Source organism: Strix uralensis, chromosome 25 (genome assembly GCF_047716275.1).
Source record: "Strix uralensis isolate ZFMK-TIS-50842 chromosome 25, bStrUra1, whole genome shotgun sequence".
Classification (NCBI taxonomy): Eukaryota; Metazoa; Chordata; class Aves; order Strigiformes; family Strigidae; genus Strix; species Strix uralensis.
Window position 1 is genome coordinate 3,383,041 of NC_133996.1, and position 16,440 is coordinate 3,399,480.

Genomic DNA, 16,440 nt, shown 5'->3' on the forward strand with positions numbered 1-16,440 from the left:
AACTGCTGATTATCGATGCTAAAAACTGCTTCAGAGATTAATTACGTTCTTGGTTAACAGTAAGCGCTGGTGACTGCAAGAGCCAGGGATGCTCCGGCCACGCTCAGCACCCAGCACCCACCCTGGGGTGTAGCGGCTCCTTGCACCCCACGCAAGCCCCAACCGCTGCTGCCCTCCATGGACCAGGATGAGACCCCCTCACCCCACCAGCTGCAGGAGCAGCATCAGAGCAGCAGCTTTCAGGGGCTGCCCAGCTGCCCTTGAAAGCAGCCGAGTCATCACGGCAGGCAGAGGAGATGCTGATGGGGCAGCAAAGAAGATGTGACGAGCAGAAGGAGTTGTTAGCAGGAGCTGCCAGCCCTGGATGTGGCCCCTCACTGATGGGTGGCACCAGAGACACGGAGCCAGCTCTGCCTTGTACCTCCAGTCACATCTGCCAGATCTCCGGAGCCCAAAATGACCTGAGCACTCTGGTGATGGAGAGTCACAGCTGGGGACCGCAGTGCAGGGTAAAGCCAGACCTGGGAGAACTTCCCAGTAGCCCCAGCTTCAGGACATCCTCAGGGAAGGGCTGGGCAGGAGCAAGAGATGCCAAACCCAGGAGTCCTGGAGCAGCACGAGCCTCCAGCGAAGACGTCGGCCCCACTCAGGTGCCAACAGTGGGGACACAACCCCAGGGCACAGCCAGGACAGGGAGGAGAGAAACAGCTCAGCTGTCCAAGAGCTATGTTGCTGGCAAATAACCAGGGCCAGACACCCCTTATCAACACGCCCTCATCCACAGAGCTCGTTTGCACAACCCAAACCAGCCCAAGAGCAAACTTAACTGGGGGAGAGCACTGGGGAAGCTGAGCAAAGCTGCACTGGGCTCTGGTTAACAGCGCTCGCCCAGAAACGTAGGCAATGCCGAATTAATCAGCAACTGAGCAGATAAAAGATGTTACCTAAGTGCAAAGCTTTAATTGTTATAATTATTGCTGCTAGGCTTTAGTTCCACACTAAGGACGACTAGTGCTGGGAGGAGCCAGCTCCCGCACCCTCTGCCAGACCAGGCACTGCTAAAACGCTGCGCTCAAAGGATGAGTGGTGACATCCCCATCCAGTCCCCTCATCCCCGCAAGCTGCTCCCAGCACTTCCCTTCCCCAGCCAGAATCATCACCCCTTTCCCTCACCTTCTCTCAGCCTGCAACAGCTTCTTCACCCCCCAGTTAGCACGATGGCCACAGGGGATATTCCCATCGTGCCCCTGGCCGAGAGCCACGGATGTGCACCGTGCCACAAGAGACACCCCAACAGCTCACCAGCCACAGAGCCCTATTTTTGGGGATGATGCACCTCCCCAAGTAGACTCACCATCTTCATCCGTCTGGAATATCACCTCCTTGCCCTCCTTGCGACCCTCAGGGTTGGAGAGGATGAGCTTGACATGGATGTTCTTGTAGGGCAGCAGGTTTTTGATGGTGTAGCGGTTGGCGTTATGCTCCATCTTCACGCACTCCCGGAAGGTTTGGTTGTGGCCGGTGCCCACGAAATAGCGGTAGCAGAGCGAGACGGTGTAGGTGTGACAGCGGGTCAGGTTGTAGCCCAGTGGCTCCCACTGCAGTGTCAGCTGCCTGGACTGGATTTCAGAGAAAGCCAGGCCTTTGGGGGCCCGCATGGGCTCTGTGGGAGAAGAGGGATGGAGAGAGATGGGTGATGAAGGAAATTAGGTAATTAGCGATAGCACAAGAGGGAACGGCTTTAAACTGCAACAGGGGAGGTTCAGACTGGACATGAGGAACAAATTTTCCCAGAAAGAGTGGTCAGAGAGTGGAATAGGCTGCCCAGGGAGGGGGTGGAGTCACCATCCCTGGGTGTGTTTAAGGGTCGTTTGGTGAGCTGTTGGGGGATGTGGTGTAGGGGAGAACTTTGTAGAGTCGGGCTGAGGGTTGGACTCGATGATCCCGAGGGTCTTTTCCAACCTGAAGGATTCTGTGAAAACATCTCATGGGTTTATATGTATCACAGGAAAAGCCCTTTTACAGCACAGGAACAAGATGGGCGAGTGCAGAGAGCAACCCTGACCCCAAAACTGGGACCAGCCCCAGCACAGGATGCTGCTGCCCTGCAGACAGGGCTGGGGACATCACTGGGTCTCAAAGCCACCAACACCACAGGGACAGCAGCCCCCCTTGGCTCATCCTCCCCTACGGAGGTGAAGCCGGTACCAGTCCCGCTCCCCCGGCCAGCGCAGAGCCACGGCAGGCACCGGGAGCATCTGCACCACGAGAGGCCCCAAATAAACGTGCCTGCACGATGGACGCCCTCGCATTTTCATTGAGCCCACGTCAGGCACTTGAAAGGACAGAGACCGAGTGCCACCGGCAGGAAGTTTAATTAGCTCTAATTGGCGTGAACAGGAGAAGTCAGATTTAACAAGGAGCCAAGCAACTCTGCCAACAGCACACGTGCACGGGTGGTTTGGGTTAATGGCAGTAAACTCCCTGCCAAACCCAAGGGTGGTGGGAAGGACACCAAGGGGGAAAGAGGGTCTTTGTCCTCCCTGTCCCAGAGCTGATCCCCCAGGCAATTCCCTTGGGATTTGCACCACGGAGTAGTCAGGCCAGCTCAGGGTTGCAAGAGGCTTTCACAACCTGAGCGGATGCTCCCTCACGGGACTGTGCAAAACCCCAGCTGGTTCTGGAGGGGGCGAGCACGGCCGCAGGCACACCCCACCACGCTACAGGGACACCGGCTCTACCCTGCTGCTGCATCCAGCTCTGCCAGAACCTGTCAAACCTCAGCCCCGATGCCCACCACCATCACTGCCATCGGGTGGCCAAGGGCATGGGGACCTCTCCCTGCAGCCTCCAGAGCCCCCCACGCCTCCCCTGGCAGGACCGCACGGTGCCAGGCTCCAACCTTCCCTCTCCTTTTTATTTTAGTGTATTTAGATGCCCTGGTGGGAGCCACCAGTACAGCGCCCAGGTCCAACGATGGCCAGCGGCACGTAGCCACATGGGGAATCTCCCCTTGACCCAGGGGCTGCAGGATGCATCTACCCAGCAGCTTTTCCCAGGGTCCCTTTGCAGGTCAGATCCTGCAAAACACTGGAGACGTGGCGCTGGGCAGACGAGCTGCCGAGGCTCAGAGGATGTAACTGCAGGTGCTTTTTGGGTGGAGGGAACCCACTGTGACCTGGGGGAAGTCAGGGAGAAGAATACATCATTACAGCACATGGGAAGAGCTGGGGAAGCCTGAACCAGTAACCACAGGATATTAAATACAGGGTGCTGAGTGTCAAACAGCAGCTGCCGTTGTCTTTGAGGTAATACAAAACCTGGGCTTTCCCACAGCGCCTCTGAAAATTAACCTGGGATGAAAAGTTACTGCTAGCCCCTCGCTGTGGTACCTGGATCAGGGCCTGCATCTCCCCTCCCCTGCCCGAGCACACCCGTCTCCGAAGCTGACCCTGCTTGCGGGGTTCCACAGCCAGAGCCGCGGGGGACACCCCCTGTCCTGCTCCGCTCCTGCCACGTGTCAGGAGGATGTCCCCACCGCTCCCAGTCTGTGAGGTGATGCTCCCCGCTCAGACCTCCACTTTTGCTGGGTTTGGTTTTGGTTTTTTTTTTTTTTTATTTGTGCAGGGTTCCAGCCCAGTGGCAGGGTGCTGGGTCTCGGGGTGAACACGACTCGACAATCCTGCGCCGTCTCGCTGCCTTCACTTTGCTCAATTACCAGCAGTTACCTCCGGCAGCAGGAAGGCGGTTGCCATGGAGTGTCTGAAACGCCGCCACCAGCCCCCAGTCCCAGCCCCCGACAGCCGGGGATGTCCCCCAACCCAGGTCACCCCCCCATACGGATGCGAGGTCAGACTCCCCTGAGGGAAACAGGCTCCCCTGCAGCCCCACGGTGCTGGAGAATTCTTCCCCCCACCACCCCGAGACCAGCAGCACGGTTGCACCGTGGGCTCTGTTGGCATATTTTGGCAGAGAGAAACTCCAGCTCCCCCCTTCCCTGGGGACACCCTGGAGGGGCCTCTGGCAGGGATGTGGTTGCTGTGAATTACCCCGAGGTCATAACCATGCAAGAGAAGGCAGCCCGACCTCCCAGCCAAAGCCATCACCCCCCTGGTGTGGCAGAAGATTAACAGTTTTAGAAGAAATATTTTTAGAGGCACCAACTGCTCAAAACCAGGCACTGGAGAATAATCTACAGCTCCCTCCGAGGAGGGAACGAGACGGGAACTTCGCCAGGGACAGCCGAGGGGTTCATCCTCAGGGACACTAGTCCTGAGATTTAGGGATGTCCTGAGCTGGGTCTGGCCCTGAGCCTGCAGTCCCAGCAGATAAGGAGCAGCCGTCTCCTGCTGGTGTTTGCTCAACTCCAGGGACAGAAACCAGCCACGAGGCAGCTGCTAACTCTGTGCATCCACTTCCTGCGCTTTCCTGCACTGAGCTTGTGCCCGGCTGCTGCTGACTGATCAGCAAAAACCCACCGTCCATCAGAGTATTTTCAGGCTGGATGGATATTCAGCCCCTCTGCACCAGCTGATTGGGCTGGTTCAGGATCCACCCTCACCCCTACACCCTGCTACCCTCAGCCATCATCACAATGGGGGTTAATTAGCATTCGCTCCCGAGATGCTGCGTACAGCTGCTAAAGAGTCAATTAAAGGTGAATCCATCAGAGCAGTGATGCTTCAGGCTCCTGGACTGCACCAGCAAATGCCCTCAGCACCCATCCAGCCCTGGCAGCACTCCCTGCCCAGGGCTCAGGGTGTCAGGGGACCTTGCCCAGGGCCACCTGGGGTGGCCAGGATGCACTGTGGGACCCACCTGCACACTTGGTGCGGCTGATGAGGGGGGGCCCTGGTTTGCCAGTGCCTCCCTCGCCGGGCCGGGTGAGCAGGACGCTGATCTCATACTCTGTGTCCGGATCCAAGTGCCAGAGCTTGTAGGTCTGCATGTTGACGGCGTGAACCTCCGACCAGGGCCCCGAGGTCATGCGGTACTCGATCTCCTTGCGCACGATGGGGCCGTCGCCGATGATGGAGTTGGTGTTGAGCTGGATGATGAGGTAGGTGGAACCAGCCCGGAGCAGCTGTGGGGGCGCGATGGGCGTGGGGGGCTCTGAAAGAGAGCGAAGCAGGGGCAGGTGGAGCATCCCCCTCCAGAAGCAGCTCCAGAAGCAGCTCCACAGCATCCCCAGCCAGGCCATGCTGGCACAACCACAGGTACCACAATTTTATTTTATTTTTTACTAGCTACAGTCAAGACATTCACATCTCTCCCCACACAAACCCACCACCTTTGTGCTGCAGGGCACAGGACAACCTCAGATCAACACCGAAGTATGGGAGAGCACCATCCAGTCTTTAAAATTCAGCCTGTGCATATGCCCTCCATCACTTTTAGTAAGGTTTTAACAGCTGCAATAGGGTTTCATCTGATCAAATCTTAATTATCTTTATAAGATACACTGCCCAGCATGGTGCTGCAGTATCACCATAATTAATTCCAACCTACTGCAATCAAAAATAAATGATCTAAGGCCACCGGGAAAGGTAGTTTCCTGGTTTTATACCGAACCGTCTGTGTGTAGCAACTCATTCGCAGCGAGAAACTGTGATCCCACTGCCCCAAGCATCCCTGTCTTCAAACAGCGCAGCAGAAACAGCCCATCCATGACCCAGAAACCTGGCAGGCAACAGCAAGTCACCCACCTTTCACGATGAGCTCGGCAAAGTTGGAGACGCCCGAGCCGCGGCCGGACTGGGTGACGCAGCGGTAGAGATCCTGCTCCTCCTTGGACACCTCGTCCAGCTGGAAGGTGGCCAGGAAGCGCCGGTGGCTGATGTGCTTCACGGAGGCGGCGGGCACCACCTCGCCGCTCTGCCTCTGCCCCACGGGGAGAGATGAGATGTCACCAGGAGGCACGGGGTGACACCCAGAGCCACCAAACGTGTCCCTAGATGATGTCTGCTTAACGGGGCGGGGAGGACTGCCCTTCTCCCCCTGAGCCCAGCGGGGTTTTCTCCCAAAGGGGAGGCACTGCAGGAGCAACGCTGGGGGTTGATGGTTTCACCGCTGCCGTTGCTCACCTGCATGAGGAACCGCTCGGCCTCAGCAGCCTTGCCAGCAGCCACGCACTGGAAGGTGGCGTTCTGCCCCGCGTTGACCTCCACGTCACCCAGGCGGGAGAAATGAGGTGCTTTCGCTGCCGAGGGACACAAGCATTGATACTGCTGCAAAAATCCCACTGCAGCCCAAAAACCCACCTGGGATGCTGGAGCCGAGCTCCAGATGGGCTCGGTCCCCATCCTCAAGGCTCAGGCAGGATCCCTCCCCAGCAAGCCCACAGCAAAGATCCTGGGCAGGATCCCAAGCCCAGGGATTTGTCCCCGTACAACCAGCATCCCAGGGGGGTATGCAGCCTTCCCCCTCCAGCATCCCCCAGTGCTGGTGCCAGATACGGGTTGTGGGCTTGACAGAGGAGGGCAGATCTCCTGTCCCAGCCTGGAAAAAATAGGAGATGAACTCCAACAGCCAACGTGTTGGGACAGCCTGGAATTTCAGGTCCCCACCAGACCAGGTGGCCCCTCTTGATGGGGACACTCAGGCCATGTGTTCAGTCTGTGCTTCTCTAAGGTTTTATAAAAACTGAAGCAACGTTGGAGCTGGTGGTGATGGGGACGGAGATAGAAAAAGGAGCCCCAGAGCTACCAGGAGCTGGAGCTCCACCAGCCCAGGTGACAACAGGACACCCAGGTGCCACTGGGCTGCACCCTGGAATTAATCCATCAGCTCTTGCTAAGACCATCCCAACAGCTCCAAACCCTGCTGCCTAGCCCAGCCCAGCAGCACTCACCCCCCTCCACTGCCACCCACCCTCGTGTCCCATCCCCTGACACTCACAGCACGGATAATTCAAGAGCAAAATGTCATCCAAGCCAAGATAACCCCTGCGCTCGCTGGAGACCACCGCCTCGAAGAGGACCTGCAGCACCAAACAGAGGGGTCACCCACTGCTGGGGGGTTTGGGACACACAACAGGGGGTCCACACCATGCAAGGGGTGAGGGGGGGGGTCTGCTGGGGCTCACCTGGTACTCGCTGGGCCAGAACAAGCTGACAGCCAGCTCTGCCTGGTGCCACTGCCGGCCGTGGGAGCCAGAGGCGTTCCAGACAGCGCTGCCCACCGGGCCGCCCGTCACCCGGACGTAGGCGCTGAGGGTGCCGGGGCTGTGGCCGTCCCGGCTGTACATGAAGTAGCTGAACTGGAGGCAGTGGGTGTCATTCTCGCTCAGCGCCTGGAAAAGCAGGTGAGCTTTCTGGCCCGGGGCGTGCTGCGAGGAGTTCACCATCAGGTAGGAGCCTGCGGCGGGAGGGAGAATGAGGGAGAGCGAGGAGTAATCCCCCTGTTCTGCATCTCCTGAGCTTTGCCGGCAGGGACGGAGAAAGTGGAGGATGGGGGACTGCGAAGATGCGCATGACCCAGCCCTACTGGTGCCAGTCCCTGCCGGCCCACGGGGACATGCAGGACAGGAGCAAGGGACACGGGACGGAGTCAGTGTCAGATGTCTATTTATGCAGCAGCAGGACACCAAAACAGGACCTGACCGCTGGGCAAGGAGGGAAGGATCAGACCCACTGACTCCAGGATAAGCTGGTCCCCCCAGGACACCAGAGTCGGTAATGGCTTCAATGCCACCAGAGACTCTCCGCCTGCTTTCCTTTAATGCTCACAGCTTCGGCTGTGTCAATACTCCCCTCCCCAGCCGGGCCCCAGCCGTTTAATTTCCATTCCCATCGCCTCGTATCATTTACCACGCAGTTGTCGCCGAGTTTAAACTGTGCTCAGCAGGCGCTCGCAGGGGGGAAAAAAAGCGCTCATCAGCTTAACGAGCAGCAGCAGCACCACGGCTCTCCGGGATGCCGGCACAGTGGCTCTCTGGGATGTCAGCCCCAGACCCAGCTCCCCACCATCGGCAGCCGTTGGTACCCCACCTCCCATCACCCAAAATCTCCACCAACAAAACCAGGAGTCACGGCGCTTGCCCCAGTGCAACCCTGAAGCTGTACTTACAGGGCAGGCAGGATGAAAATCCCAAAGGGGATCCCAAAGGCAGCACCTTTCCTGCCCTGCATGCTCCATCCCAGGTGGTCTGGAGGCAGGAGGGGGACACAGGAGTCCCAGCTCTTTGTGGCAGCTCCCAGAGCCATCCGACATAGCAGCGGGGCCAGGACATGGAGGGGACGGGAAGCTGCCTTGGTAAACCCTCCCCATCACCAAAGGCAAGGGGATTATTAATATCCCTTTCATTTTAATAAGGGCAGAAGCTGTAAGTAACAAAGCTGGGCCATTTATTCAAGTCTACCATTGTTTTCCTGACAATATGCGCTTAATTATTAATAGCTTTCACTGCCGGTTAATTTAAACTAATTCACACGCTTTTTTTCCCTCCCATCAGCTCCCAGCAAGCAGCACCAAGAAACGCCTAACGAAGGCAGCAGGGAATCGTGGGGGCCACCCGTCTCCCCCAGCATTTGGAAGCTGTGCCTGGAGTGACCCCAAAATGCCTGGGGGGACCCCAAAACACCCAGGGGATCACAGCATCAGCTGAGGAGACAGAGTGCTGGGTACCGCTCCACAGCGCATCTTCCAGTGCATCCTGCAGGGATGGGAGCCGGGACAGGGGAAAGAAATCATCAAAAAGCAAAATTTTCACTGTGTCGCCGATACGCGTGGCCGCCCGGCCCTCCTGGTCCCTCGGGCAGATATTCAGAATGAAATAAAACGATAACAATTTATTTTCTCGGAATCAATCACAGCTGCATTTCACTGACAGAGGAGAAGGCGCTATGTCCATATTCCTTTTTTTTTTTTCTTTTCTCTTATTTCCCCCAGCAAAATTATTTCTGCACTAACAAGATCAGCTCCATTCGGTCCAGGCAATGGCAGCATGACCTGCCCCACGCCAGAGGACATCTCCCTAGAGCCACCTTAGAGCCACCTCTGCCAGGCTCTCATTAACAAACACAGACCCTTCTTCCTCCCCTCCCTTTAAAAACAAGCAGCCAGAGGACCAAAATAAAGAGATCAAGACTAAAATTAAACCACTGACAAGTTATTTTAAAAGACTGAGAATGTCCATTAAGGTCATCTGGAACCACAGACATGAATGGGTGGCAATCCACCCGTGCATCACTCATCTGACAGGGTTTCCCCCGTGCGCTATTTTCCCCCCCCTTAATTTTCTTCCAAGTGTTGCTGCATCGGAAAAAGCAGGCTCCCACCGCTCCCTTTTGTGCTAATTATATAATCCTCCCCCACAAATGACTGGTCCCAGCTTCAGCTTCAAGACCACGGTATGGGTTAGGGGTTTTTTTTTAATGCAGGAGAAGCAGAGGCACTTGTCCCCGTGTTGGGGTGCTGTATCCTGCACTGGAGCATCCCCCAGCCTGGACAAGGGCAGGCAGGTCCTCACAGAGAGGTGATTGGGGGTTACAGACTCCCAAGTTTTTTTTGCAGGGGATGTTTTGGTTTTCAGCGAGGCTTTTTGGGCATTTTTTTAATGCACCCCAATAAAATGGCAGCACAACCCCACCTGGGTGCTCCCACCAGCAGCACTGGCCCACAGGGAGCTCAAGAAGCCAGCGGGACAGCCAGTTAGTGACAAAAGGGTGACAAGGGGGTGACAGCTTGCACACACACTGCCACCACCCACCCCACGGGACACAGTCCCACTGCAGGTCACCAACCTCCCTGATCTCTCGATGCGTCTGGGATGCTCCCAGGCATCCAGGGGGCAAGGGGCTGCACAGCTCCTCCCAGGGAGATGGAGCAAGGACTTGGGGGTCCCCCAGACCCCTTCCACCTGTTCCCTGTTAATCCACCACCACTGCCAGAGTCCCCCTGAGCCCCCACCCCACTGGGTACTCAGCTTCCACCAGGATCCAGCAGCTTTCCCAGCCAGGGCAAGAGCAGAGCTGAAGCAAGAGCTGTGCAAACTGCCAAATTCCAGTTTTTAAAGCTTAGCTTAATTTCTGTCAGCAAAGCCAGAGATGGGGATGGAGAGGAAGGGGAATCCCAGCCCTGCTGTGTCCCAGAGCTGGAGGGGGGGGACAGGCAGGACTGCTCCCAGCAGCCGGAGGGTTGATGCAATATCACAGATCATCAGCACAGCTGGGGTTATTTTTGACCTCTGTCCATATGTTGGCATTACACAGCAAAAATCTGCTCCAAAAATCATGACAGGGAAAATCATTTCTGAACCGCCCACGAAATGGGAGCTGCAGAAACAGCCCCAGGGCATCCTCCAGTTGAGATTTCAAACCAGAGGATGGGATTCAGGCAGGCACATATCAGTACTGTGCTTCGCTTGTTAAATCCTTCCTCTGATCCTCAGTTTAAGGACAGTTTGAATTGAGATGCTGGTCCAGGCAAGCTGTCACCCTGCTTTGTCACAGTAAATAAGAAGCAAGCCCCTCTGTATGCCAACCCCCCAGCTCGGCTGCAGCAATATCATTTAATTTAGTTTTCAGGTGGGCTTTTATAGAAGAGCCCAAGTGCTCTGTGGAGAAAGAGAAAAGACTCAAAAAGCGCTAAATATTTCAAACAAATGAAAAAAGAGAAACAAGTTTCCAGCAACGTTCCCTAGGGAAAACATATAAACTTGTTACGCAAAAGTTGATGATGATGTTTTTAAGCTGCAAAACCAGCCTGGAGGGCCTGTGCACACAAAGCCTTTACCCCTCCCAGAAAGTCCTTATGCAGGGTCTCGAGCCAAATTTTCCTAACTTGTGGGATCATCAGCAATTCCTTGGGATTCAAATCAGGTCTGCGAGGATAACTCAGCACCTCCAATAACCTTGGCTGTGACTCTGAGGGCAATAAGCTCCCAAGGGTTCTCTTCCCAGCTTCAGGCTGAAGCCCTGCTCGCCCGCAGGGAAGGAGCAGCTCTCCCCCTCGCGCTGCCTCTCCCAAGGATCCTGCCTGCACCCCTCCGGGAACAACCCAAAACAGCCCAGCAAAAAGAGGAGGGAAGAACCCGCTCCCCCGCCTCACCGAGTTTTTCCTCCTACAAAACCACAGAGATAAAAATAAAATTTAAAAAAAAAAATCAAAGAGCTATTAAAAGCCAGCAAAAGGCAGGCAGAATGACAGGCAGCAGGCGGCACCGCCAGCCAAGAGGTGCCAGGGGACCGGGTCTGAGCACTGCAGTGTCTGCCTCCAGGAAACCGCTTTGGAAGATGAAGCCCAGTGGTGCCTCCTCCTGCACTGGATCTTCTCAACGTATCAGAGCTGGCACAGGAACCGAGCACCCACTCCCCACTTCTGCACCGAGCATCTCCTGGGGGAGCCCCATCACCAACAGCCGCTCTGCCACCACCACAGGGTTCTTTGGACAGACATAACTCCCCCAGGAGCCAAAAATCAAGCTTAAGTTTTCAAGGTTTTTACGGCTCTGCAGAGGGAGCTGGTCAGGAAGCGGTGCTGGAGCTACGGGCTGAAGCAGCAACTCCTTGGAGGGGACGGAGGGACATCGGAGCTCATCAGGGTGGGGACAGTGGCTGGGTCACCCCCCAGCACGGCCGTGACAGCGTGGTGATGCGGCTGCGCGGGGAGCACGACAGCAGCTCCGCGCACGGGGAGAGGGAAGCACCAAGCAGGGAACAGAAACTCCGATTCACGGAGGGTTTTCTAATGTCACTGAGTTTGGAAGGAAAACCTAGGAAAAAAGCCGTTCAAGAGAAAACACCCACAGATATGGTATTTCAGTATTTTTGAGTACAGCTGCGCAGAGTGGGGGAACTGGAGTGCTCTGGCCCCCAGGATGGGGCTGTGGAGGAGCAGGAGGGCACACAGCCTCCACGGGGAGTTTTGGCCACAATTTCTCCCAACCTAACTCATCTCCTTTGAATTTCCACATGCAAATTCAACCAGCAACAAGAAGAGGTGCCTGCACCTCTCCCAGGGAGACCCTGGAGCTCTACAGAGCATCCTTGTCCCCTAAGGGGCACCTGCATCTCTGCAGAGGCGAGGACCCAGACCCAACCTCGGCTCTGCCTGAACCCGCCCCATCCAAATTCATACAAGGCTTAACCTAAACACCCTGTTTTATTTTGATGTTACGTGATCCCAATTTGTGTTTCACCCCAGCTCAAAAAACCCCAAACAGTCTGATTCCACTCCCCTGCCCCATCCCTGCCTACTGACCCACTCTATCACCTGGTCCTCTGCTCCTCAAAGGGCTTTGGGATCCTGCGAGCCCCGTGGGTGCCCCAAGCCAGGTGCTGCAGAGTAAGGCACGTGCTGCCCCTCCTCTCCCCAGCCTCAAAGAGCAGGGCTTCTACGAGACTAAATATTGCAGAGCCCCACACATCAGCAAGTACAGACCAGCCTGGCACACAGAGGGGATGCTCAGGAGAGAGCAGGGAAGTGCACCCAAAGCATCCAGGGAGTTATTTTGGTGCAGACACAGTGATGGTGCAGCCTCATGCCTGCCTTACCTGGCTCCTTTTAGAAAAAACAATAAAAAGAAAAAAAAAAGTCACGATTGCAACATGGGAGACACCCATCCGTCTTCTTTAGGTAAAAGACAAATCAGGAAGGGAAGAGGGGGGGAAAAAAAACCTAAACCAAACAAGAAAGCAAAAGGAAAGAGGGATGGAAAGGTAGAGGCGGGTGGCCAGCAGCCAGCATCCGCTCCAATAAATCCTACGCTCCTTGAAACTGGCTGATCTCCAATAAAAACTCATTTTAATCTAAGACCACGAGACTCCTTTGGAAAGTGCTCCCTGGAGAGGTGCCGGTGCTGTGAAATACTCATCCACCAAGCTGCTGGCAGGGACCAAGAGGGGTGATAAGGCTGCAGGAGCCTCGTGCACTGCTCCCCACACATACCGGGGTAAAGCTACACAAAAGTGGGGTCCCTGCACCCACTGGGTGCCCCAAGACCATGAGCAAAGAGTATCTACCCGGTATTAGGGGAGCCCCCAGCTATGGGGATGAGCATCCCTCTGGGTGTCACCGTGGATCAGCATCGGGACGGGTCCTGCCATGCTCCACGCTCACAGCTCAGCCTCACTGCATCCCACCTGGGACGGCTGCATCCACTTCCACATCAACTCTGGAGTTTATTTCTTAAACTCTTTGCATTTAAGCCCCCATCTCTTGCTAACACACAGTTATTTCCTCTAACAGAGAGAGCAGCCCCATTCCACCTGACCCTCTCAGCCCCCTGCAAGCCTCCAGGCTTTAAACTCAGGCAGTTTGCTGCTGATTTTAAATTGCAGCTGAAAACAGAGTAGAAAACCCAACTAATTACAGGTTTAAGACCCTCCATGATGAGCCACCTCAATCCCCAGCTCTACTTCCCTCCTTGCTGCCCTGGGAACCCCCCCCCAGGACACACACAAATTAGGCTAGTTCAGTTTAAAGCAATTATTTGAAAAATCATCAAGGGGGATGTCAGCAGTCCTACAGGCAGGCTAAGGGTTGTTCTGGCCTCACCCGGTGCCCAGGACATGCCAGCGGGGACAGGAAAGGAATTAAAAGGCAATGGGAAGAGGACAAGGTAAAGGAAGAGGAGGGTTAGTGGAAGGGAAAAGCCAAATTGAGTCCTAGCACAAACAAGGCACAAGATAAACAGCTGGAGGCAGATTGACAGAGCAATAAAGAGTTTTCTATGAAGCGGTTAATGTTTTAATAACAAAAAGTCATTTTTACTGTTGAGCTCTAAACCAGCTCTCCTCTCTTTCTGCCCATCTCCAGCGTGGGACCTGACTTCCAGGCTGGGCAGGAGGAGCTGGAGGGCTGGGACCAGGCAGGAGCCAGCAGTCCTAAAAACAAGGAGCATCCCGAGCCCGGTGCATCTCACAGAGCAAATGGGTACAGGGATAATTTGAGGGGGTCACGGTCTGGAGCTGGGAGCGAGCAAAGCCCCCAAATGCCACCCAGACATGGTGCCCGCAGCATCTTCATGGGAGAGGGGGAGCTCCCCACAGCTGCCCGGCTGGCTCTGCTCCCCCAGCCTGGCCCAGAGAGGAGCTGGACCCAGAAAATAACAAAAAAGTTTAAAAGCAATGAGATTTTTTAAAAAAAGTCCATTTGCATTTTCTTCCTTACAGTTCCCGAGACATTGGAGATGCCTCCAACTCACAGCCACAAGCCCTTCCCCACACTTGCAAGAGCCAGAAACGCTCCCCGCCCCCCCCCCCATCCCCCCCCACCCCTTTCCACATCTCCCAGAGACGGGAATTTCTCATGAGACTGCAAAAGCAGCACGAGCTGACGCACCAGCGAGGAAAGATCAGGCGGTGGCTGCAGATCCCGGGCAGGGAGAGAGGCTCTGGAGGTGCCCCTTGATGACGGGATCTGGGCGCATCCTGGCTGGCAGCAGCCGCACTCGACGCCAGATGGGGAATCTGGCATTGCCAGAGATGCTGCCGAGACCCACGGGAAGCGTGGAAAGCTGCCCGAGCTGCTGCCATCCCGCTGCTGCGGGCGGGGAGATGCCGTGGTGGAGGGGACATCCCCCACGCAGCCCCCAGCCAGCATGGGGACGAGGACTGGGGGTGCCCGGGCTGTGGGCAGCAAGCACAGCGATGGCAGAGGTCTCATGCAGGAGCAAAGCTAGAAATCTCGGCTTTTCACCCCAAAAATGCACACCTAGACTGTTTGCAGGCTTCCCCAGCCCCCTGCCCAAGGGTGGGTTAGGGTCGCATGGGGTTACACCCCAAGTCAGCGACATAGGGCTCAGAGGCACCCAGAGCCATTTGATGTCTCTGTTAAAAAAATCACCTCGCCCCAGCAGCAGCAGGGTCCCATGTCCCCTGTCCCTAAGCCACATCCTCCCTGGGGTCACACAGCACCCTGCCTCACCACGCTGAGGACCAACACAGCTCATCACACCTTGCCAGCAGGCACAGCAGCACCCTGTCCACACAACCGAGGACAAGTCAAGCCCAAAACGCTGCAGGAATTAAACCAGGAGGTTTAGGTACAGGACTGAGGGGTGGGTTGGGGGCAGAGGTCCCCAGGGATGCAGGGGGACAAGCGTGGCCCCGCTGGGGACCGGGACTCACCGTGAGGCAGGTCAGCCGTCAGGTGCGGCATCATATAACTGCGGATGAGCTCCCACCCGAAGTCATCGTCCTCGCCCTGGCTGTACTCGCACTGGTTCGGGTCGCTGTCCTCCTCGAAGGTGCAGCCAGCTGCGGAGAGAAAGACCCGTCAGCCCCCGCTGAGACCCCGCAGAGCAGCTGGTCCTTCTCCAGGAGCCCTGCCGGGATGGTGTGCTGCCCCCCAAAACGTGGGGGGACCCCAGGCATCCCCTCATGTGCACCCACAAGCAAGGGTATAGAGCCCTGCCTGCTGCTAACCCCCCATCTCCTTTAGCTCCCCACCAGTGAAATGAGCTGGCAGGTCTCAGCTCCCAGGGAGGTCTCAGCCACAGGAGCAGGATGCAGCTCCCAGCTTTGCTTCCCAGGGGCCGGTCACCAAACGAGGGGTTTCCCCCAAGAAACAGGCACTTGACTGCGGCTGTCGCACAAGGATTCACAAGACCCCGGGGATCCTGCAAAATTCCTGCTTTGACCTCAGCCCTCCGCCCGCACGTGGTTTGACCTTGAGCTCTTGGGGGTCTGTATTGCCTGACACGACAGCGACAGGTCTCAGCTGGGACCTCCGACAACCCGCAGCCATCACACCCCTACAAACGCACCACTGAACCCACCCCCCGCAGCTGCAGGCTGGAACTCCTGAGCCCTTTTATTTATCTGGTGGGGGGTTGGTTTTCATCCTTTGCAAAGAGCAAAGGTGAATGCCACACACCACCCGCCCTGTCTGCAAGGTGCTCAGCTGAGCACAGAGAACTGGAATAAACCCCAAGAGGCCACTTGTCCCCACCTGTACTGAGGTGAGACAGCACACAGACACCAGCCCACCCCCCATCCTGCATCCCACCACCCCCCCATCCCGCATCCAGCCCCCCATCCTGCATCCAGCCCCCCATCCTGCATCCCACCACCCCTCCCATCCCACATCCAGCCCCCCATCCTGCATCCCACCACCCCTCCCATCCCACATCCAGCCCCCCATCCTGCATCCCACCAGCCCCCCATCCTGCATCCCACCAGCCCCCCATCCTGCATCCCACCACCCCTCCCATCCCGCATCCAGCCCCCCATCCTGCATCCCACCACCCCTCCCATCCCGCACCCAGCCCCCCATCCTGCATCCCACCACCCCTCCCATCCCGCACCCAGCCCCCCATCCTGCATCCCACCACCCCTCCCATCCCGCACCCAGCCCCCCATCCTGCATCCCACCACCCCTCCCATCCCGCACCCAGCCCCCCATCCTGCATCCCACCACCCCTCCCATCCCGCACCCAGCCCCCCATCCTGCATCCCACCACCCCTCCCATCCCGCACCCAGCCCCCCATCCCGCAT

General features: G+C 56.8%; 1 protein-coding gene across 4 annotated transcripts in view; it reads right to left on the reverse strand.

Annotated features, from left to right (window-relative positions):
- PTPRU (protein tyrosine phosphatase receptor type U) overlaps positions 1-16,440 on the reverse strand; it is a 76,804-nt gene that overhangs the window by 43,444 nt on the left and 16,920 nt on the right. For all 4 annotated transcript variants that reach the window (XM_074894196.1, XM_074894195.1, XM_074894194.1 and 1 more), the window contains exons 2-8: positions 15,072-15,200; positions 7,085-7,356; positions 6,898-6,979; positions 6,084-6,199; positions 5,706-5,880; positions 4,819-5,112; positions 1,355-1,663 (exon numbers count right to left, since the gene is read on the reverse strand). In XM_074894196.1, the coding sequence (XP_074750297.1) occupies positions 1,355-1,663; positions 4,819-5,112; positions 5,706-5,880; positions 6,084-6,199; positions 6,898-6,979; positions 7,085-7,356; positions 15,072-15,200 (1,377 nt within the window). The remainder of the gene's footprint in view (positions 1-1,354; positions 1,664-4,818; positions 5,113-5,705; positions 5,881-6,083; positions 6,200-6,897; positions 6,980-7,084; positions 7,357-15,071; positions 15,201-16,440) is intronic.